The sequence below is a fragment of the Myotis lucifugus genome, unplaced genomic scaffold (genome assembly GCF_000147115.1).
Source record: "Myotis lucifugus unplaced genomic scaffold, Myoluc2.0 scaffold_18, whole genome shotgun sequence".
Lineage (NCBI taxonomy): Eukaryota > Metazoa > Chordata > Mammalia > Chiroptera > Vespertilionidae > Myotis > Myotis lucifugus.
The window spans coordinates 4079587-4101514 of record NW_005871066.1 but is presented as its reverse complement, the minus strand read 5'-3'; the positions used below and the strand labels follow the sequence as shown (position 1 = coordinate 4101514).

General features: G+C 53.5%; 2 protein-coding genes across 3 annotated transcripts; one reads left to right on the top strand and one right to left on the bottom strand.

Moving 5' to 3' along the window:
- Positions 1-631: 631 nt before the first annotated feature.
- LRRC61 (leucine rich repeat containing 61) lies at positions 632-21775 on the bottom strand. Of its 2 annotated transcripts, XM_023751062.1 has the most exons (3): positions 21594-21775; positions 6524-7321; positions 632-1110 (listed from the first exon to the last, which is right to left on the bottom strand). In XM_023751062.1, exons 2-3 carry the CDS (start codon positions 7259-7261, stop codon positions 1099-1101), a joined length of 750 nt encoding a protein of 249 aa, XP_023606830.1. In that variant the 5' UTR covers positions 7262-7321; positions 21594-21775; the 3' UTR covers positions 632-1098. The 2 variants fall into 2 exon arrangements, with proteins under 2 accessions (XP_023606830.1, XP_006085406.1); XM_006085344.3 differs by lacking the exon at positions 632-1110 and having other exon boundaries at positions 5914-7321; positions 21594-21773.
- On the top strand, positions 2483-5703 carry RARRES2 (retinoic acid receptor responder 2). The gene is made up of 6 exons (XM_006085349.3): positions 2483-2612; positions 3470-3667; positions 3919-4023; positions 4887-4982; positions 5281-5408; positions 5591-5703. The coding sequence occupies exons 2-5, from the start codon at positions 3494-3496 to the stop codon at positions 5395-5397; spliced, it is 492 nt and encodes a 163-aa protein (XP_006085411.1). The 5' UTR covers positions 2483-2612; positions 3470-3493; the 3' UTR covers positions 5398-5408; positions 5591-5703.
- Positions 21776-21928: the final 153 nt, after the last annotated feature.

Below are 21928 nucleotides of genomic sequence, written 5' to 3'. Positions count from 1 at the left end.
ATCATACAATGTTGTTATCCCTATTCCCTTCTATAACTTCGTTAAAACGACAGTAAAAGAATAAAAGCTGTAAGTTCACAAGGAGAAGGACAATGGGAGAGGAGACAACAGAGGATGAGACACTGACATGTGTTTTTTATTAAATATATTTTTACTGATTTCAGGGAGGAAGTGAAAGGGAGAGAGAGATAAAAACATCAATGATGAGAATCAATGATTGGCTGCCTCCTGCACACCCCCTACTGGGGATTGAGCCCTCAACCTGGGCATATGCTCCTGACTGGAATCGAACCTGGGACTCTTTAGTCCACAGGCCGATGCTCCATCCACTGGGCCAAACCAGCTAGGGCCACATGACATGTTTTTTTTTTGTTTGTTTGTTTGTTTTTATATCAACATGATTTATCAGTGTTGATATTGTACTCTTTATTTTATTTTTTAATATATTTTATTGATTTTTTTACAGAGAGGAGGGGAGAGGGATAGAGAGTTAGAAACATCGATCAGCTGCCTCCTGCACACCCCCTACTGGGGATGTGCCCGCAACCAAGGTACATGCCCTTGACCGGAATGGAACCTGGGACCCTTCAGTCCGCAGGCCGACGCTCTATCCACTGAGCCAAACCAGCTAGGGCCACATGACATGTTTTATAAGATAGTGCAGAAGGTATGGTGGTAACTGAACAGAGTTCCTACGGGGTGGGTGATCTGTGGGAGCAAGAGGCATCCTCTGAACCCTGAGGAGTCTCTGAACCAGAAGGCACCAGGTGCACGGGAGACAGGAGCGAGGCTGGGGACATAGGAGGAACATCCCAGCCCTCCACCTCTGCCAGAGACTAGAGTCTTTCCCTTGTGGAAGTGCAATCAGGTGAGGGCAATGGCCCAAATGAAAGCAGGAGGGTAAAGTCAAGGTGCCATGCTAATGTTGCTCTCAGCCTCTGACCCCACTTGCACCCAGAATACAAGCAGCCACTTTCCATACATTTGCTCATTTTCTCTTCATGAAAACCCCCAGGTAGGGTTTCTGATCCCACTATGCAGTGAAGAAAGCAGGAGTTCCAGGGGCTGGAAGTTCAATGAGATCCTCTATGTCCAGCATTAGGACAGGGCCTGGAAGCAGAGAAATGGTCCCCCTGGTTACTGATAGGCAAAGTCCCAGTGCTGCCTCAGATTTGCTCAGCTGTGCAGGAGTTGAACCAATTTCTGGACACTGTTTTCCTGACTCCCCACTGGCCCTATGAATTCCACCACAGATCCTGCCAGGCTCCCAACACGAAAGATAGGACATACAGGATCAAGGCTGGACTTGCGTGCTGGTGGTAGAGGTTGTCACACACCAGCGTCACCTCAAAACAAAATGCCTGCCCTGGCTGGTATGGCTCAGTTGGTTGGGCATCGTCCATGCACCAAAAGGTTGTCAGTTCAAGACTCAGCACATGCCTGAGTTTCCAGCTGGATCCCTGGTAGGAGGCGTGCAGGAGGCAGACTATGGATGTCTCACTCTCATATCGGCGTTTCTCTCTCTTTCTCTCCCCCACCCCCTTCCTCTCTCTAAAAATCTATATATGTGTGTGTGTGTGTGTGTGTGTGGGTGTGCGCCAAATATGCAAAGTGTCCCCCTCCGACTGGGAGTTCAATCACTCGCTATGACATGTGCTGACCACTAGGGGGTGGTGCAAAACGAAGGAAGGTTCCAGCCTGCAGCCTGCAGCCACTAGGGACCCTACCTATGCACGAATTTCGTGCACCAGGCTTCTAGAGTGTGTGTGTGTGTGTGTGTGTGTGTGTGTGTGTGTGTGTGTGTGTGTGTGTAGGCTTTAGGGCAGCCGTGGGCAAACTACGGCTGCGGGCCGGATACGGCCCGTTTGAAATGAATAAAACTAAAAAAAATAAAGACCGTACCCTTTTATGTAATGATGTTTACTTTGAATTTATATTAGTTCACACAAACACTCCATCCATGCTTTTGTTCCGGCCCTCCGGTCCAGTTTAAGAACCCATTGTGGCCCTCGAGTCAAAAAGTTTGCCCACCCCTGCTTTAGGGCATGGGAGTGGGGAGGATTGAATGATTCCTGATTCCTCAGGGCGTCATCTGGTTTGAGGATGTCTGTATTTCTGGGAAGAATGTCCTGAAATGAGTGTCTCAGACTGGTCCCTCCAAGGGGCCTAAGAAAAGGGCAGCCCTGCCTGGAGGCAGGGTAGGGGCAGGGCAGTCCCATATGGTGAGGGGAAGGAGAAGAGTCCTCCGCGCAAAGACCTTCTAGAGCTTGGGCTCCTGGGCCTCCCCTCACTTCTTCCCAGGCTTCCCGGACACCCTGCTCCCCCGCCCGCCCGGGTGAGCGCCAGGGTCAGGATCACAGGACCGAAGGGCAGCGGAAGGGTGGGACGGAAGGAGGGGCTCGGGAGGGGGTACTGCCCCGGAGGCCAGTCCTAACGGGGTGGGCGGAGCCTCGGGCGGCGCTGGGGACTGGAGGAAGCGGGTAGGTGGGAGTGGGAAGGTGGGAATGGGAGGAGATGGAGGGAGGGAGGCGGGGCACGGGGACTGAGAAAAGGCTGACAGCCCCACGTCGCCGCGGGAAGTTAGAAAGACTCCGCAAAGCACCAGAAAGGAGGTGAGGAGGGAGAGCGGGGGCCGGGGGCAGCTGGATGAAGGGGGGATGCGAGAGAGGGGAGGAGAGGACAGGGGCCGGAGAGGGAATCGCGCCAAGGGCCAAGCTTGTCGACTTGTCCGAGAGCCCTTGCTTTAAGGCAACACCCTGGGGCTGAGAGGGGGGTGATGTGGAAGGCCCAGAAAAAAAACAAGGAGGGTCTGCCTGAAGAGAGCCAAGGGGGGCCCAGGCAGGACCCCCTTCTCTGGTTTAGGGGCAGGGCCCATGGCAACAGGCAGCCCCCGTGCAGGGAGGGGTGAGCATCCTCCTGGGTCCCGCCCTGTTTTGGCCCTCCAAGTGTTTACATCCTTCCAGAAATATTCAGCCTCCTTTCTGCGCCCTCTTCCCCCTGCAGTTATACTGGGGGGGGAGGGGGGTGTTGGGGGGGGGGGAGGCTGGGACCTGGGAGCCAGTAGACCCAGGGTGGGGAGGGGAAGCTGAGAGGGGCTCTAGGGGCAACTAGGGCAGTGGGGACAGAGAACTGGACAGAAAAGGGGGGAAGGAAGGGAGGGAGGAGGGAGGGAGGGGCAACAAGAGTGTTTCCCTGGCTGTTGGCCTAGGACAAAAGCCTACTCAGCATCTACCCAGGGCAGGGCCAAACCCAGGCTGAGCTGGATCCAGGGAACAGTGGAAGCAGGGCAGGGAAGAGTGAAGGCAGGGGAATACCAGGGGAATCTAGGCAAAGGGCTACATCCTGTCCTGTCCCTCTGTCTTTGCCCAAAGCTCTGCTAGGCATGCCCCCCTCCCCGACCCCCAGTGCAGGGCCAGGGGGTTGGTGGCTCCCTTGCTGGTATGAAGAGCTGAGAACATACCCTTTGCAGGACCAGGGTGACTGAGGTGAAGTCATGTGGCAGCTGCTGATCCTGCTGGCCCTCTGGCTGGGCACAGTGGGCCTGGGCAGGGCCGAGCTCACAGCAGCCCAGCACCAGGGCCTGCAGGTGGCCCTGGAGGAATTCCATAAGCACCCGCGAGTGCAGTGGGCCTTCCAGAAGACCAGTGTGGACAATGCCATGGACAAGGTTAGCAGCACGACCCCTGGACGGGAGGGGGTTCGGGCCTCACCCCAAGAGACCCAGGAAGCAGGTGCAAAAGTGCTTGGGTTCTGTGAGCACCCGGCTCTGGAGAGAGGCCTCTACGCCAGCCACCAACTGGGTTGTGCTGTTTCACTGTGGGGAGAAGGGACAGGTCACATTCCAGGAATTGCTCTGCCTGCTCAACTGGCTGCGGGCCTTCCTCTGTCTGTCTGTCTGTCTTGTCTGTCCGCCGGCAGCCCTCCCAGGCGGGGACCTTTGTGAGGCTGGAATTTACGCTCCAGCAGACAGGCTGTGGGAAGAAGGACTGGAAGAGAACTGAGTGCAAGGCCAAGCCCAATGGGGTGAGTGGAGAGGTGCACGCGTGTGTGTGATGGGGCACGTGCTCGGGCGCAGGTGTGTGTAATTGGGTTTAGTTGGAGACCCAGCAAGAAGCCTGAGGTTGGGGACCCCTCTGTGGAGCCTGTGGGTGTGACATTGTGGGGAGCCTGGGCCTGAGTATGCAGGAGGGAGAGGTGGGCTACCGGCACGGAGGACAACGTCATCCGAGTTCCTCCCCCAAGCTTCAGATCACTGGCAGAAGCCCATGGTGCGGGTTGGTCTGGCCCCAGACCTGGTGAGTTCCGTCTTCTGTGAGCCTTTAGGTGGAGATGGCCCAGCCTAGTCTGATCCATAACAGGGCTTGACTGTAACCAACCATCTTGGGGGCAAAACCTGCTATTGGGGAACCCCTGGGCTGGGAATGCAACCATCCAGCTTCTAGGCTCAGCTCTGCCAAGCACCAACCCTGTGGCTTTGCAACCCTGAACTAAAGGCCTCAGTTCCACCATCTGTTAAAGGAGGGGCCAGGTTATACCAGACATCTGTGCCAGAACCCTTGTTTTCAAATAAAACCTCACAAGAAAATGCAAATAAATATAATAGATGACAGGAGAGCGGGTCTGGTGAGCGTCACTTGGGGAGGATTCCTGCCTACATACACAGAAGGCCCATAGTTTTGAAAACTGCAGGGTAGTTTGACTTCTGAAATTTCCAATCCAAGGGTGGGCGGGGCCTGAAACCAGCTGGTCTGCATGACCCTCGTCCCTTTGCTCTAGGGCCTGCAGGGGAAAGGACCCCATTGCAGGCAGCCCCCAGCCTCCACCCTCAGGAGGCCACAGGCTTTCCCTCACCCCTTCTTCTCCTCGCCCCCTGCCTCTCTCCCCAGCGGAAGCGGAAATGCCTGGCCTGCATCAAGCTGAACCCTGAGTTTAAAGTCCTGGACCGGATGGTCCACTGCCCCATAGAGATGCAGACTCGACAGGTAAGAGTGGGCAGAGGAAGAAGCAGAGAGGTTGGGAGGTGGCTGGGCCTGTGGGGGAGGTTGAGAGGCAGAAGTCTGGATGGAGTAAGGGCAGGGAGTGGAGGGGTGGAGAGGGGTGAGGATGGGTGAGGATGAGAAGAGGGTGAAGAAAGGTGAGGAAAGGTGAGGAAAGTCAAGGAGAGGTGAAATGGGGAAGGGGGAAGGAGGGGTATTCCTTTGGGGCTGTGGGTGGACTGGGCAGAGGCAGACAGCCCTCCCGGTCACTGCTCCCGGGCCTGAGCAATGCTGGCCCTGGCAGGGGCCCAAGGAGCACCAGGAGGCCCAGTGCAGCAGGATTGAGCAGGCCCAAGAAGGAGCCCACAGATACTACTTCCCAGGACAATTCGCCTTTCTCCAACACCCTGCCTCCGGCTGAGGCCCTGACTGGTAGGCAGCCAGGAGGGTGGGAGGACAGGGGAGCAGGGACAGCCCTGGGTGGGGGTGGGGTGGAAGAGAGGGCTGGTGCTGGTGCAGGGGCTGCAGGAGGAAGGAGGGGAGGAACTCCTTAAGCTGGGACCAGGACCAAAACGGCCTTCCTCAAACCCAAATGTTGTTCTCCTTTCCTTTAGAATTCAATCTTGTTTTCTGGACAGCTGTGGAATGTAACAAGTGAATCAGCCCAGGGAAGATCATCTAATGATCCCCAAATTAATAAAAATGCTCTCAGAGCTGTTCTCTCCTCCCTTTGCTTTGCGCTCTCTTCTCCCCTCAGCTGGCTGGTAGGGTGGTGAGTGAGGAGAGGCTGGGCAGCTCACAGGAGAAAGCAGGACACCCAGAACGGGGGAGGGGCTTGTGTGTGCTCCTCCTTCCCACAGGAGACCAGAGGTGGCAGGCATCTCTTGCTCTCAGGAGCTCATGCCCATATGAAATGACAGGCACTGATGCAACAGAATTAAAACAGAAATATTTAATAGGGCTTAGAATGGGCAGTGAAGGCTCCCTGGAGACACGGGACTGGCGGGTAGGCACATCTGGACAGGGATAAATGCCCAACTTCCGTGCTCTGTGCTCATATCTATTTCCAGGACCACTGGGATGGGGGGCACTCCATCCCTTCCTTTGCCACCTTTACCCTTAGGGAGTAGCAGCTTTCTTCCACCAGTCTGAGGCCGGAGCAGCCAGGAGTGGCAAAGGCCTGGACCCTCCTCCCCAGGCGTATGGCATAGGTGGCAGGACAGACACACAGTGCCAGCTGCTAATGGAGGGTCCTTACACCTGCTTGAAGCCCTGGGGAAGTGCTTCCCTGAAGAACACAGGAATGTTCTTGAGGTAGGAGTGGGAGGGAGGGGGTCTGCTCTTAGGAACAGGGATAAATGAATAGCCCAGTTTGCAGGGACAGTGACCAGCGTGACGAAACAGTGAAGACAAGTGCAGAGGCAGGAGGGGAGATGTGGGCTGCTGGGTCACACTGTGCCGACCCCATGGCCTTATGCCACGCTGTCCAGGGCCATGGGGCACAATTAGAAGACAAAGGATGAGGCGGTACCCGCAGGACTGAGTACCTGCTCGGCCTGGGCCAGGCTGTCAGCGGCCTGGCGGTCCAGGTCTCTGCACTCCTGTACCGTGTCCTGGAACTGCCGGCAGGCCTCCTCCAGGATGGAACTGCTCCGGGGCGGCCAGGACTCCCAGTACCCTGGCTCCACCCAGGGCTGGGCCTCAGTGGTGCTGGGGCCTGGGCTGGAGCTGGGCTGCAAGGAGCAGTCCAGGTCCCGACACAGCTGGTAAAATTCACTGCCACGCCCAGTCACACGCTCACTGTCGATGACCTTCAGGCCTGGCAGCAGCTCTCGGACCACCGTCCAGTAGGAGGGACTGGCACAGAGAGGGTTGCTGAGCCGGGCCAAAGGGTCCCGGAGCCGCAGGTACTCCAGGCCCCGCAGCCCCGCCAGACACTGCAGCTGGCTAGGGGTGGCCAGCAGGTTGCCTGCAACATTGAGACTCTGCAGGTTCTCGCAGGCAGCCAGTGGCTCCAGCCCTGTCAGCCGGTTGTTGGCAACATTGAGGACGGCCAACTGGCGCAAGGAGGCCAGGGGGCCCAGCTGGGTGAGCGCATTGCCAGACAGATCCAGCCACTCGAGACCCAGGCACTCGCCCAGGCAGCCGAGGTCCACCAGTCCCAGGCCTCGGAGCTTCAGCAGCAGGATGGACTCCAGGGCAAACTCGCCCGAGCAAGACTTGAGCATCTGGGAGGTGATGCGCACCCCTTCGGCCTCTCCTGGCTTCTCACCCTGAGGCTCCATGAGACGAAGTCAGTCCAGGTGGTCTGGGCCTTGACAGTCTGGGGGTCAGCTGGCTGTTCACTAAGGAAAGATAGGTAAACAGTAAGCAGACCTCTCCTAAACACCTCTGTGACCCTGGAGCAGGTGACAGCATGAAGTGCCACCCACTCTGCCACCAGGGCCAGAAACCCAGGTGACCCAACAAGACCAAGGGCCCCCCTGAGGGAGGTGGGCCAGGCCCAGACCTTACTAAGAAGACCCGACTCCGCTTGTGAGCCATGCTGGACGGCATTCAGGTCCAGTGTTACCAATTCTCCCCATTTTCCAAATCTGCACTGGACAGCAACATCTCATAATTTTATTTTTCCCATAACCACTCATGATCTCTCATTGTTAGTTTTGAGGTGTTTCTTTTTACCCATTTAAATATATTTTTTAATAGATAATGGTCACCACCATCACCAGTCTCCTTTGTGCACTCCCTGGGAGAGCCTTGCATATGCAAACATAAACAGGAGCACCTGGGCCTGGCTTTATTCACTTAAAAATGTTCCTGATGTCAGAGTGCGGAATCTCAGAGGGAAGGCGGGGGAGGGTAGGTGGGTGGGAGGTAATCAATCAAGGACCTTGTCTGCGGATATGCATGACCCATGGACACAGGCAATGGGGCGGTGAGGGCCTGGGGGGTGGGAGGCGGGCTGGAGGGGATCAATGGGGGGGGGGGGGAACGGGGGACATATGTAATACTTTCAACAATAAAGAATTAAAAGAAAAATAATTTTTAAAATTTCCTGATGCACCTTTTTAAAATGTAAATTCAAAATGGTTTCTACATTATGTGGGCCAGTTTCTAACCTCTGGTCCTTCAGGGGACCAGCCTTCAGTCCTAGACAGGAAACTAGAGTAGAAGGAAGAAAGGGATGGTTAGCTTGGGGATAAGAGGCAACACTGCCAGACCCCACCTCACGTCCTGCACTCCATGCCACTGCTCCACATATGCTCACCACACCGTCCACACTAGTCCTTTACTAGTCAACAGAACAGCATCAATCACTGTTCCGGCTGCAAACATGACATTTCCAAAGAAAGCAAAGAGGCTGGAGAGGTGGGCACCATCCTGGAGGGAGGGGCAGGGTGGCACCAAAGTTGGCTCCAGAAAGGCAGGGTAGGGGCATTTCAAGTCATCAGTGGCTGTGGGACAGCAGCGGCCCAGGTGCCAGTGCAGAACGAGCATGAGGGAGGAGGCCTTGGGGAGGGTCCTGCCGCCCACAGAGGGGTCAAGGTTTCAGCAGAGGAAAACAAGAAGGGACCTCTGCCCCAAATGGCAGTTTCCCAACTCTGCAGACTTTGGTCAGGCCCAGGCCATGCACTGCTGCCTGCAAAGAACTATGGAACCATTCACTCCTGTTGACAAAACCTGGGCCTCACAGAGTGTCAGCAGTCCCAAGTCTGCGTTTCCATAATCAAGGCCACTTAATATTTTCCCCTCTCCAAGGAAACCAGGCTCAGAGCTCCTCCCATTCCTCTGCCAGGAAGCTGGGAAGGCTACTAACAGCGCTTACCCGCCCAGTCCCATCTCTGAGAAGGGGGTCCCTACATCTCTATCTAGCTCTCCTCTGGTCTGCAACTCTCCAGCAAGTCCTCATTTCGATCGCATTTCTTTCCAAAAGGGACTGGAGGCATCTACTAAGAAACCTGGTTCACTCTACACAACAGGATCTGCTGGGTTTTGCCAGCAGGCAGTAAGTAGTCCCTTGTGCCTCTGGTTAAAACTGCTCGGGCCCAGAGCGGGGTGCTCAAGGGGCACTAGACACCTGCCATAAACGCACTAGTGAGACAAGGACCTCACAGAGGGCAGTGGAGCGATGCAGAGGGACGAGGGTCTGGAATAGGAAAACATGCACGGATCTGGCCAGGTGACCGGATGCAGGGACTTCCTTCTCAAACACTCGGGACACAGATGGGACAGCCTAGGGGGCAAGACCTTGTCTGAGGTGACCATGTGGCATTGGGCTTAGGAGACAGATGATGCTCTAGGCTGAAGGCATCACCTACACAAGTGCCTTGTGAGAGCGTGTGGCATAGCTGGCCAGGCTTTTGGGGACACAGACCTCTTCCATTATCTGTAGGCCTCTCTGCAGGAATTTCCATATCCTCCCCAATCCTCCCCAGACATGCATTATTTGATGGTGAAAGTGGTCACTATTCACGTGGTGTACAGTGGAGAGGTCAAGGGCGGAATTCAGGACACCAACCTTTATGAGGCTGAATGAGGATATGGCTGAGCAGCGAGAGGGAGAAATCGTAACCTTCAAGGAGAGGATGATCAACACTGTTCAAACACCACACTGGACTCAGGGGCATTCTCAGACAGAGGTGAGCCACAGCAGCCTGTGATGGTGAGGGCATGATGCCCTGAGGAACTGGGTGATTGTTTAGATGAACATGGTGGCTACAAAGGGTAAGAAAGATTAAGGGGAGTGGGCAGAGCAAGGGAGACAGAGAGAACTGTGTGTCTGCATCCCACCTTAAAGCTGGGATGAACGCTTTTCGCAGAAGAGGAAACAGTGGAGCAGAAAAATCATGATGAAGCTAGAAATCAGGCCTTCCAAGGCCCATGCCCTCCAGCAGCCGTGGGTATCACCCCCTCACCTGCGGTTACACAACAGCACCACGTTGTTCCTCCTGTGCAACAACCTCTGCTCTTCTCATGGCCCCCATCTTATCACAAACCTGTACACCTCAACCAGACAGGTCTGGGCAGGACTGAGAACAGCCTGTGTCTACCCATCTGTCCAAACCCACCTGCTGTGATGCACAGGCCAGCAGCAGGCTCTGCACAATGGGAGAATGACTCCCCACACCCACCTGTCAACATTTCTCTAAAAAACAGGAGTCCTCCTGGTCTTGTTATGCAAATGAGCCAATAGAGGCTCTTGGCCCAACATGTGAGTCTGCACCAAGAACTTGGTTACACGGATGAGACAGCGACCAAGACACCATTGACCCTCGGGTCTCACGGGGAGGCCTATCTGCCTGTGCAGTCAGCCTCTGCTGAGTGTCAGGTTACCTAGGTAGGAAATGGGCCAGAAAATGATGCCCAGGAGTCAGCCAGGGCAGAGCTAAGTCTAGGGGAGAAATGTTCAACCCAGAGCAGCCTCAGGGGACAGTCCCCAGGCCACTCTGGTGAACTGGGGACCCTTCCTCACCCATTTCCTCCAGATCCCAGTCTAGAGCAGGGTTCTTCAATCCTGGCACTGACATTCAGGGCCGCTGAGTGTTTGGGGGCTGTCTTGTGCACTGCAGGGGGTTTAGCAGCAGCATTCCTGTTTCTATCCACAAGCTGTGACGACCAAAATGTCTCCAGATATTGCGAAATGGCCCCTGGGGAACAAAAATGTCCCATTGAGAACCACTGCTATGCCCAAGCTTAGGACCATCACACTTCTGTCTCATCATGTTCCTTTCACTCCCCAGCTCCCCCACATGCCTGCTCCTCCATTCCAGCCTCTCCCTCTCCGAGAACACCAGAGCCAGTTCAGTGATGCCAAACAGCACAGGGCAGCACCTCTCCTGAGAACTGCCTACGGCAACTTTAAGGCACATCACATTCTTGCCCCCACCCCAACCCACTTAATCAGAATTTGGAAAGAGGGATAGGACCCCAGGGTCTTAAGACACTATTAGGTGGTGCTCATTCAAGTCTGAGCTACACGTACATTTAAGGGAGGCAGGCACCTAGAGGTCCAGAGCCCATGCCCTGATCTTACTACCCAATGCACTTGATTTGGAGTCAGCATGGTGAGGAGTACAGCCACAAACCCAGCCACGCACCCACAAGCCTCACCTCGGGGAGCCTGTGACATCCCCTCCTAACAGCTGGGGGAGAGGAGTCATGGCCTAAACAACCTGGAGGCCAGACTTTAATTCAAATCATGCTACTCCAACCATTAAATGTGATCTCTACAAAGCTTTATATAAGTAGGTACATTATGTACTATTAAAATGAAAATACAGCATACTAACTAGTCCAGGGATATGATCTCAAAATAAAGGAAGTATGTCAATGTATTAACAGAGGTTGAGTGAAAGGATTATGGTTAATTTTTCCTGATTCCTCATATTCAGCAACTTACAAATGTCCTAAAGTGAATCAGTCTTAGTGACACAAGACTGACAACCCCTCTGGGGAGGCTGGGGGCAGGCCTCCAGGTTCACCCTCACAGCCAAAGTGCAAGTTAGGCCTTGAGTACCTCCCCCTGCCTCTACCTACTTTCCCTCAGCGCCACCTCTCCTAGTGGTCCAGCACCTCAGGAGGGCCAGATTTGGGTCTTGTGGGGTGTGACAGGCCCGCTCCAACTGTCTTCCTCCCCACCTCCTTCCTCTCCCACCTGAAGCCACCTGTTCCTGAATCCTACCTGCTCAGGTCCTGCACTCTGCCCTACTGGAACTCTAGGCCAGTGGTCGCCAACCTTTTGGACCTCACGGACCGCCAGTGGTCCACAGACCACCCGTTGGCGACCGCTGCTCTAGGCGGTCCATTACTAGTTGGTCTGATACACAGCCTTTCTGGCTTCCAGATAGGGATTTGCCCTCTAGAAGTGGCCAGGGACAAGGGGAGGTTTGGGCGCTGCAGGTGAAATATAAACTTAGCCACCTAGAGCCTGGTGAGCATGGAAGCTTTCTGAGACAGCTAACACCATAGAAAAGAAGAAACCCCAGGTCTCCAGCAGTGTGGGAACAAACTATAGGTAAAAACAGTCTAAAGAATGAGTGCCTCAGCCCTCCTCAATTCACTCTTCTTCAGTAGCTGGGCAGTCCTATTAATCAGAGTTCTCCGGCCACTATGGGGTCTAACAGGAAAAAGTACAGACCCTAAGAAGACTGATGTGCACATGCATGCGTGCATACACCTCCCTCTTAAAAGGACTACTCTAGCTGAAACCGGTTTGGCTCAGTGGATAGAGCGTCGGCCTGCGGACTGAAAGGTCCCAGGTTCGATTCCGGTCAAGGGCATGTACCTGGGTTGCGGGCACATCCCCAGTAGATATGCAAGAGGCAGCTGATCGATATTTCTCTCTCATGGATGTTTCTAACTCTCTATCTCTCTCCCTACCTCTCTGTAAAAAAATCAATAAAATATATTTTTTTTAAAAAAAGGGCTATTCTATCTCAGGGTTTATTTCTTTATACAGTGAAAGCAGTTTCAGAAAGAGCTTTCATAGCTCACCCACATGGCTGAATATATATCCCACTGAGTATATATGCCAGCACCCCACAACCCTTGTCCCTGTCTCAAGAGAAAACAGACCTCGCCTTAGCCAGTTTGGCTCAATAGATAAAGCATCAGCTGGGGACTGAAGGGTCCCAAGTTAGAGTCTGGTCAAGGGCATGTACCTGTTACAGGTTCAATCCCTGGCCCTGGTCAGGGGATGTGTGGGAGGCAACCAATCGATGTGTCTCTCTCACATCAATGTTTCTGTCTCTCCCTCTCCCTTCCACTCTCTCTAAAAATCAATGGAAAAATATCCTCGGGTGAGGATTTAAAAAAGAGAAAAAGCAGAACTCTAGGGGCAAGTATACCTTGACATACATAGATAAGTTGCATGCTGGGCCCTTAATAACTACCAATATTTCAAAAGAGCATTATGCTTATAAAACTGTATAGCACAACTCATAACAGAGTAAACCTTCCCTACGCACATAGTGCTAGAAATAAATTAAGCAATGGGTAGGTGGAAAACCCTACCTTCCAGACCAAAAAAATAAACAAGGCAATCTGTCAAGAACTGAGAGACTGTCCCCATTCTTCTCAAATGGGCTTAAGATTCTGGCTGCCTTGTCTGATAGCCTAGATGCAACATCTGCTCTCTCCTGTCATCTACAGCAATGTTTCTCCAGGCAGATTTTAAGGGCATCCCTGGTCTAGTCCCCCTAGGCCAGGTCCCCACTGGGGAAGATAAGAGGAGAGGACGCACAGTTGGGGAAATTCTCCAGGTTGGTCTTCAAGACGAGATGCTCAACTGTTTCCACTGGGAGAGGGGAGTTACTCTCTATGATGGTGGGACTATCCAGGGAGGCAAAGACACTTCCAGAAAAGGTGCTGGTAGCAGGACAGGACAGATAGACAGTGGCCAGTTTTGCCAGGGCTAGCCAGACTTCCTGCCTCTTCTCCCAGTAAGCCAAGGGGTCCTCCTGGGCGCCAACTGTCTTGCTCTCACACAGGTACTTCTTGACAATGACTGTGGCAGGTGGTTCTCGGTGGAGAGCAAAGCTCTGTTTCTCTGGGATGCTAGCAGCCCTACACTTTCCAGCTGCTCCAGCAAGCTATTTTCCCTCTGGCCCAGCATCAAAGACCCAGATGTACTGCCTCTCCACACAGGCTCCTTCTGGCCCTTCCCCTCAGCCCTGGGGCCCTTGGCTACTCTGCCACTCCAGGCGGTGTCCACATAAGCTTGGGGTTCTGCAGGAAGGGTGGGGGAGACAAGGAGTATTCAGACACCATAGCCTCCTTCACCTTGTACATGAGAACTTGCTTCCAGTGGTCAATGTCGGCCCCCACAGGCAGGATGGCCTCCATCTGGCCCTTGAAGCGGGGGTCCAGTAGAATCGCCAGCATGAACTCCTCGTGGTGGGAGAGCTCACTGAGCTGACAGTCTGTACAGAGCTGCAGGGCCAAGCCCTGGGCCAACCGGATGGCTGCACCCATCTCCCCACAACTTTGCTCCTCAAAGTGCTTCTGATCCTGCTCCAGGAAGATGTGCAGGGAGCGCAGTTTCGGCAGCACCTGACTTAAAGAAGCCGGCAGATTGCTCGCCTCCTGGACCACCATCTGGAAGAGCCGCAGAAGCCTGACCAGACTGTCCGTCAGGCTCCAAAACATGGCTGAAAGGGCCATCCGGCCTCCCCAGCTGGTGCTTCTCATTCTCTCGCAGTGGCCGCTTGTGCTCCACCAGCCACTCCATCAGGTGGCAGGCTGAGACCAGTGGTCTGAGAGCTCCCAAAAGGGCTGATGGGTTGAGAGGCCACACTGTTGCTGCAGCTGCATGAGGAGCCGCCGGGCTTCTGCAGAGCCTTGGAAATGGTTGCAGATGGCCCTGGCTGTGCCACCTGGATGATCTGGACACTATGATGGTGACACAGAAAATTTCTCACCAGAGAGCTGAGGCAGTGAGCAAAGCAAGGAATGTGGGTGTAGCCCCCCATCGCCACTGCCTGCTCCAGGTTGGGGCAGCCGCTTGATACTGGGAAGCCTGGTTGCAGGGAGTCATGGCCCAGCTACAGGGTGAGCTGCTCCTGTAGCTCCCGCTGCCTGTCCTCCACAGTGCTCTCCGGGGGCAGGCCTCGGACCCAGAGCACTGCTTGCTTCCTCGGGCTTCCCGACACTGCCTGACAGCTATGGGGCTGTATCACCCCCCCAGTGGGCAGTGATGGCCACATAGTCCTCTAGGACCACTTCCTGAGCTGCCGAGGACAGGGCCAGGTGGATGTGGCTGCCCTCAGCCCACTGCATCTCCCGAAGCACCTGGTTGCCCATCGCCTCGCGGAGCAGAGGCCAGGCTTTATCAGAGGAGGATGGAGATGGCAGGCAGTAGCAAGGGTCAACCTGGGTCATAAACCTTCTGAAGGCGCGGAAGGAAAAAAGGAGAGAGGCAATGCCAAGCTGCAGAGTAACTCAGCAATGCTCTGGTGCAAGGCCTGGGAGCGGGAGGGTTTGGGAGCATATATGCCACCTCGGTCCTGCCACTGGGGGAGCAGCAGATGCATCTTTGATGGGCAAAGGCAGGGGTGATGGAGCCAGTAACAGCTGCTCACGCCTCCCTGGGGCCCGCTGCCTGTCATTGTTTTCTGGGGATGTCATCTGGGCAATGTCCTGATGAAGGGAGACCCTCATGGACAAGGCTGGTGGCCCTTGCAGGTAGGCCCTTCTGCTTCTCCACCACCCCTGCCCCTTCTCCCTGGACTGGCTGCAATTGGCCTTCTTCCCCTCCCCAGCCCATTCTTATTCACCAGGGGACAGACCAGGCCCGAGGTTTTGGACTGCCCCTTAGTTTTGCCTTGTCTAATGGTGGCGTGACACAGAGTACAGGTGACTTGGCAGGTGTTCTTACAGGCAATGGGAAAGAACCGTCTGACATCCAACGCGGGCGTCTGACCTGTGGTGTCTGGAGTGCCTGGGGGATGCCCTTGAGAAACCCAGTCCTTGGTCTCTTTCATAGTTCTGACCAGCTTCTTCAAGCAGGGTGACTGCCGGAGGCTCAGCAGGGATGACTTCTCCCCGCTAGGAAGCAAATGCCTCTTCTTCCACTTCTTGAGGCATCGTACCTCTCTGTCCAGACAGGCCCTGAGGATGTCAGCTTGCCTCACCTTCTCATTCTCACTAGGCTGGCCCACCTCTGACCTATTGCTGGGGCAGAAGGGGCCGGGCTAGAGCTGAGCCGGGGGGCTTTTGATTTCTTTCCTGCCAGTTGCCCACCTCTCTCCATTCACGGGCCTTCTGTTTGGACACCTCCTCAGGCTGCACAGAGGGCTCCGGCCCAAGCCCAGATTTCACAACACAGAGTTCACAGTCTCCCTTTGGCCTATTCTGCCCCCGGCTGGCCTGGCTCTTTGCACTAGTTGAGTGAAAACCAGGCCTCCCCCGTGTGCAGGCTCTTCTCTTCCTGCTGCGGATGCATTGGCCCAAGGTGCCTTCCTCCTGCTCCTCCAGGGAAACTTGATCAGTGAGGGGACGGAAGAGCCACTGGGGAAGGAGTGGGGTCTCTTCCTTCGAAGGGGAAGATCCCTCACTCCCCTTTTGGGAGCCAGAGGGTCTGATCTTTCTGCGACCACTGCTGGCCTTCTCCTCTCTGTCTACCCCAGGGGACAGACCAGGGCTGAGGTTTTGACCCCCGTCTCTGGAAGGTCCTTCCTGGCACCCCAGCCACATCCACAAAAGGTGTTGGTAGCTCTGGTGTTGAACTCAGAGCCAGAAGTCATTGTGGCAGCTGGACTCTGGGGTCTGGTCATGGGGGAGACAGATCCTGAGGGTATATGTCTCCTGGGGGGCTTTTTAATTTTTTCCACTTCCAACATGCTTGGGAACTTGGGGAAACAAGATGGGCCCAGTCTGCAAAGCAAGATGAAAAGAATGGCTCTCAGCTGCCCTACTCAACTTTGGAGAATGCTGAGGGGGAAGGTGAGGCCCTGAGGGGAGAGAAGACAGCAGAGGACAAAAGGTGTAGAGAGATAATATGAAATCAGCCCCAAGACAAAACTCTCAAGACCTCAACCTCCTTGGAGAAGGCTGCCATTCACTCCCCAGACCCAATGGAGCAGCTCTCAGCTCAAATCCCCACAGCGCTCTGCACATTAGTGGTTTCTGTGTCCATCTTCTTTGCCAAACTAACTGGTGTTTCTCTTTTTTCTCTCAATGTTTATTGAGAACCTAGTGCGCACCTGGCAATTCTCCTGTGTAGTGGACACAATATACAGCAGGCAAGGCCACTACATGCATATGTAGGGACAGACCTGAATAAGATTCACTCACAACAGGTAGAATCAGCGCAGGGGTATAGTATGAAGAGGCAGGCGCAAGGCTGGGAGACCTCAGGGAGGAGAATGACCTTGCCAAGGAGTCAGGCGTGTTTCCCTATAGAGACGCAGGCACCAGACACTGTAAATGCAAGCCAGGAGGGGGCAGAGCCTACCAGCCTCTGCATCCTGAGCACTTGGTTGTACCTGGCACACCGCGGGCCACCAAAAATAGGTAACATAGCTCATTCAGGAATGATGCAGTCTGAGACTTCCTAGGCCAGAGGCCTGGCTCAACTCCTTTGACATTTCTTCTCTAAAAGTCATCCTCCAGCAGAGAACACAGGGTGGGGTAGCTCCTAATGCCAGTGACTCTGGCCCCCTCATGTCCTCTCATTCTCCTTTCTCTGTCACAGAGACACTCTTGAAGGGATGGTTATAGTTTGTCACCTCTTGTTCCCCTCAAAGCCTTCTCATCTCTGTCTCTGGCCCCCACTGCTCCTAGTCACTCTCTTGCCAAGGCCCCCAGTGACCCCACTGTAACAACTGAAGCACCTGCCCACGGCCTCCGTTTGGAGACTGTCTCCTCATAGCCCTGGGACACATTTTCTTGGTTTTCCTCTCATCTGCATCTCTTCGGTCTCTGTCTGGTCCTTTTCCCTCTGTCTATCCCTTAATGATGTTTCCTAAGAGATTATCTTCTCTCATTCGACACCTTCTCCCCACCTGGGACTGCATTTATACACCAACTACTGTCCAGCCTCTCTCTGGCTCACCTGCTCTTTCTACAGCCAACTCAAACAGACATCTGTCCACCCAGATGCTCAGACCCCAAACCGAGGCATAATCCTTAACTCCTTCCCCCTCATTCATTTTCCTGGAGATTAGGTCAAATCCAGAGCTTTCAAAAGGAAAGTGACATGAAGAAGTCAGAAGAGAAATATGTGGAGAGAAGAAAGGAAAATGAAAGGGCCTACTGAGGTAGAATGTTTCCTCAGGAGAAGATTCAGAGAAAAGATGGTTTAAGAAACTTCAGGAAGGAAATAGTCTTCCTCTTTTCAGAGCAGAATGAAATGCTGGCTAAACAAGATTTAAAACCAGTACATTCTGACTCTGAGTGACATTAACCATTAAGGATCACCAGGGATGGCAGGACTGCCTCTGCAGGTGACAAGCCCACTGAAGAGGCTCATGTGAGACTCTGCCCAGGGAGAAGGGTGGGCAATGCCATACTGAGAGGCTCCTTCCAGCTGGAAGAGCCTCAGAAGGAGTAAGAGGCAATGACCTCATGCCCATCATGCAAGAACTCATGATAGCATTTCAGAGGCAGTGATATATGAAAAATTCATTTAAGGCTAGTAGGGGGTAGTTCGATAAATTTAAGAAGTGTTTATTTACAGATTAAACAATACATTAGGCATGTATTGTATATAAGAAAGGTTAACGGGGAATCATTTTGGGGGTCTGGAACAGATTAATTCAATTTACATTTATACCAAATCACATGTCTGAATCCCCCTGGAAGGTGACGCTGTGGAGGGGCTGAATAAAGGTGCAAATGAGATGCAAGACACTATCCTGGTCCCAGAAAAAGTGCTCTAGGATGTCAGAACTGGAGGGGACTTACCTCAGTTATTTTATGATTGAAGAAACAGAAACCCAGAGTGGTAACGTGATGGTCAGTTACCACTCTGGGGCAGTGGCAGAGCGGAAGACTAGAGCTGGCACTGGGCCTCCAGAAGCAATCTGCAGGCTTCCTCATTACTGGGAACACAGAACCAGATACTGAAACCAGGCCTGCATGTGCCCTGCCCTCACCGACGATGGTAGAGAAAAGGAAAGATCCTGTGTGTTAAGGCCCAGCCTGGGTCACACCAATCCCATTTTGTTCCCCCATTAGCCTTGTCCCCTCAATTTATCTGTATTCTACAGATAAATTATAAAAAATCATCAAATACACTCACACCTTGTTTCTCAAATGTCTCCTATCTCAAACTATTCGGTTCTCAACCAAGTTGTTCATAGAAAAAAATGTTTTAGTTGTCAATCAAAATGTGTTTTTGACCTGACAATCCTTTCATACTGATACGTGAGCATGACAAAAAGCATCTCTTAGGCAACTAAGTAGAGAATGCTTTTGTTGCTGTGAAATCGAGGATTAGCACAATTTTAAAAGCAGACAAAGGCCATCAAGAGTGCTAATGTTGTGCCTGGCCTGGTGTGGCTCAGTGGTTAAGCATAGACCCATAAACCAGGTCAGGGCACATGCCTGGGTTGCAGGCTCAATCCCCAGTAGGGGGCATGCAGGAGGGAGCTGATAGATGATTCTCTCATTATTGATGCTTCTCACTCCCTTTCTCTGAAATAAATTTTTAAAAATATTTTAAAAAGTGCTAATGTTGCTAAGGGTGTGGAAGTGCTCACAAAACAACAATCACAGACAATTGAAAAGGCAGAAAAACTGTTGTTGATTGGATAAATGAAAAGCAGTTAGCTGGTGATAGCATTTCAGAGGCAGTGATATATGAAAAATTCATTTAAGGCTAGTAGGGAGTAGTTCGATAAATTTAAGAAGTGTTTATTTACAGATTAAACAATACATTAGGCATGTACTGTATTGTTAATGGGGAATCATTTTGGGGGTCTGGAAGGGATTAATTCAATTTACATTATTTATAATGGAAAAAAATCACTTCTCTAACAGCCTTCTAGAACAAATTAGGGGTGAGAGCCAAGGTTCCACTGTATCTATGAGTCAGCACCGTACCCTAAAGATTCGAATACAGGAAAGTAACTTCCTGGCTGGCACTCGGAGCTCATGACAAGACACCCTGGAAATGGGCTCATGGCACTGAAGCAAGGCAAGTGGTGGGGCTGACCTTGAGGTAAATCTAGCCTATGATAGTGGAATTCAGATTCAGTCTTGTAAGGAGTCGCATACTTTAGGCTGCTGCTTCAGGATCCTTATCTCCTGGGTAGATCCAGGATCTTATGCAGTCACTGCCACGGAATCACCCTTCTCTTCCACTGAAGCACATCAGATGACAGTGAGGCTGACACTGTAAAAAGCCAACGCTGACACTCAATGAATATAAAATATTCGGCATTTTATTAGTGAGAAGTTACTGTGACACTTCTCACAACAGATGACAAACGCACATTTGAGGACAAGGACAAGATGGAGACTCTCGGGCTGCACACCCGGCAGCGGGGCGACACTGGCAGGCTCGGCTCTGGGAAGCAGGAGGTAAGAGGGCTGGAGCAGGTAATGGCAGAGGGACTAGAGGGGAGGGGACAGTCTGAAGAGCTATTCAGGAGGCATATTCTGCTTGAGTTGAGATGGAGGACAAGGAAGAGATACAAAGGGATTCCCTTATGATTAATATAGTTCAGTTTTAGAGATACTGATTTTAAGGTTCTTCTGTAACAAATCTTCAGGAATAGATGTGACAGATACATGGGTCAGGAGACAGGTCTGAGCCAAAGATATGGATCCATGTAAAAGTCTCCTGAGAAACTGACGGGAAATGCCAGAGGGAAAGAGTGGAGAGTGGTTGCCCCAGCAATGCCGACACTGTGGGGAGGGTGGAGAATGAGCAGACTTCAAAGATGAATGACAGGCAAAGGAGGGAGACAAAGAAAAACATAAAGTGATGTTAGGGAAGCCAGGAGGTTTTCCAGAAAGGATAGATAAGGTCAAAGGTCGGTGGATGAAGATGGAGCCCAGGGCTGTGCAATAAGTGGTACTTGCAATGCCAGGAGTGGTGGGAAGGGAGGGTTACGCTTTGGGATGGGAGGGCAAAGGCTTGGCTGTCTCTAAGCAGAGCATGCATGTCAAACTTGCGGCCCACAATGAATATTTGTGTGGCCCAGCCAATATGCAGAGGAGCCGCTGTGCTAGACCTTTCTCTGAGTTTTCACTCTGCCCAGTCCCACTGGCCACCTCTTCTCTCAGCTCCTGCCCTGGGGGAGGCGGGTGTCCCCCAGACCCTAGGGCAGCGGTTCTCAACCTGTGGGTCGCGACCCCTTTGGTGGGGGGGGTCGAACGACCCTTTCACAGGGGTCGCCTAAGACCATCGGAAAACACATATATAATTACATATTGTTTTTGTGATTAATCACTATGCTTTAATTATGTTCCATTTGTAACAATGACATTGGGGGTCACCACAACGTGAGGAACTGTATTAAAGGGTCGCGGCATCAGGAAGGTTGAGAACCATTGGCCTAGGGGGGTTTCAAAGCACTTACTGGGCCCTCAAGTTCTTAGCTTCTCACCCCCCACCCACCCACCCGGACAGGCGGTGAAGAGAAGGATGGGAGGAACGTGTGGGAGAGCCGAGCAAGCCCTCTCATGTTCTTGGTTTCTGTCACACATGCAAGTCCTAAGAAAGATGGCTAAAATAACAGTCATGCCTCATTAGATTTCACATTATGCAGAAGTGACATAAAACAAGGTCCGTTTTAAACCACACACCAGCAGGAAGCAGACTCCTCTGCGAGGCTGCTTTCTTCCCAGACGGACTGTGAGTGTCAAGGCAGAGCCAGCCTTCGCGGTCTATCCCTGGCTTCGGGCCTCACCAGCTGTGGGTTTCCTCGGCCACACACCAGGGGCGAGTCCACCACCTCCGGCTGGTGAAGGCGGAGTAAAGGTACACAGCAGGGTGAGCGGCGGCCACGGGCCGCTGTGCAAGACATTCTGGCCTCACCCGGCGTGTTCCAGGCACCGGGCCGGAGAGGCCCAGGCCGGCCTAGGAGAGGGGCCAGCGGCCTCCGCCCCTCCCCCGCCTCGGCGTCCACTTCGGTGCGGGGGGACCACAACTCCCTCACCCCGGCTTACCTACGGCCCGGGGTTCGGGACTTGGCCAGCCGCCCGCCACGACCAGGCTGGTGAAGCTGCGAGGCCGGGCGCAGCTCCCACGGCGCTTCCGCGGCCGGTAGGGAGGACCCGCCACCCTCGCCCGCCACTTGGGCCGCCGCAGAAGCCACCGGGAGGGCCCGGCAGAGCCTGCGGGGACTTCGACTTCCGGGGCGCGCAAGGAACTACTTCCGGCAGCGAGAGCCCGCGCCTTCCCCCCGCCCGCGGTTGGTCCATTTTCCAAGCTGACGGCCAGCACCTGGTGCGCAGGCGCGGGCGACCGCGGCCGGAAGCGGAGGGGGCGCACGTCCTCCTCC

Bases quoted from the DNA above. Each gene is read 5' to 3' on its own strand.
- RARRES2 (XM_006085349.3), top strand. From the start codon at position 3,494: ATGTGGCAGCTGCTGATCCTGCTGGCCCTCTGGCTGGGCACAGTGGGC. The intron at 3,668-3,918 runs GTTAGCAGCACG...GTCCGCCGGCAG, and splicing joins TGGACAATGCCATGGACAAG to CCCTCCCAGGCGGGGACCTT. The intron at 4,024-4,886 runs GTGAGTGGAGAG...CTCTCTCCCCAG, and splicing joins GCAAGGCCAAGCCCAATGGG to CGGAAGCGGAAATGCCTGGC.
- LRRC61 (XM_006085344.3), bottom strand. From the start codon at position 7,261: ATGGAGCCTCAGGGTGAGAAGCCAGGAGAGGCCGAAGGGGTGCGCATC.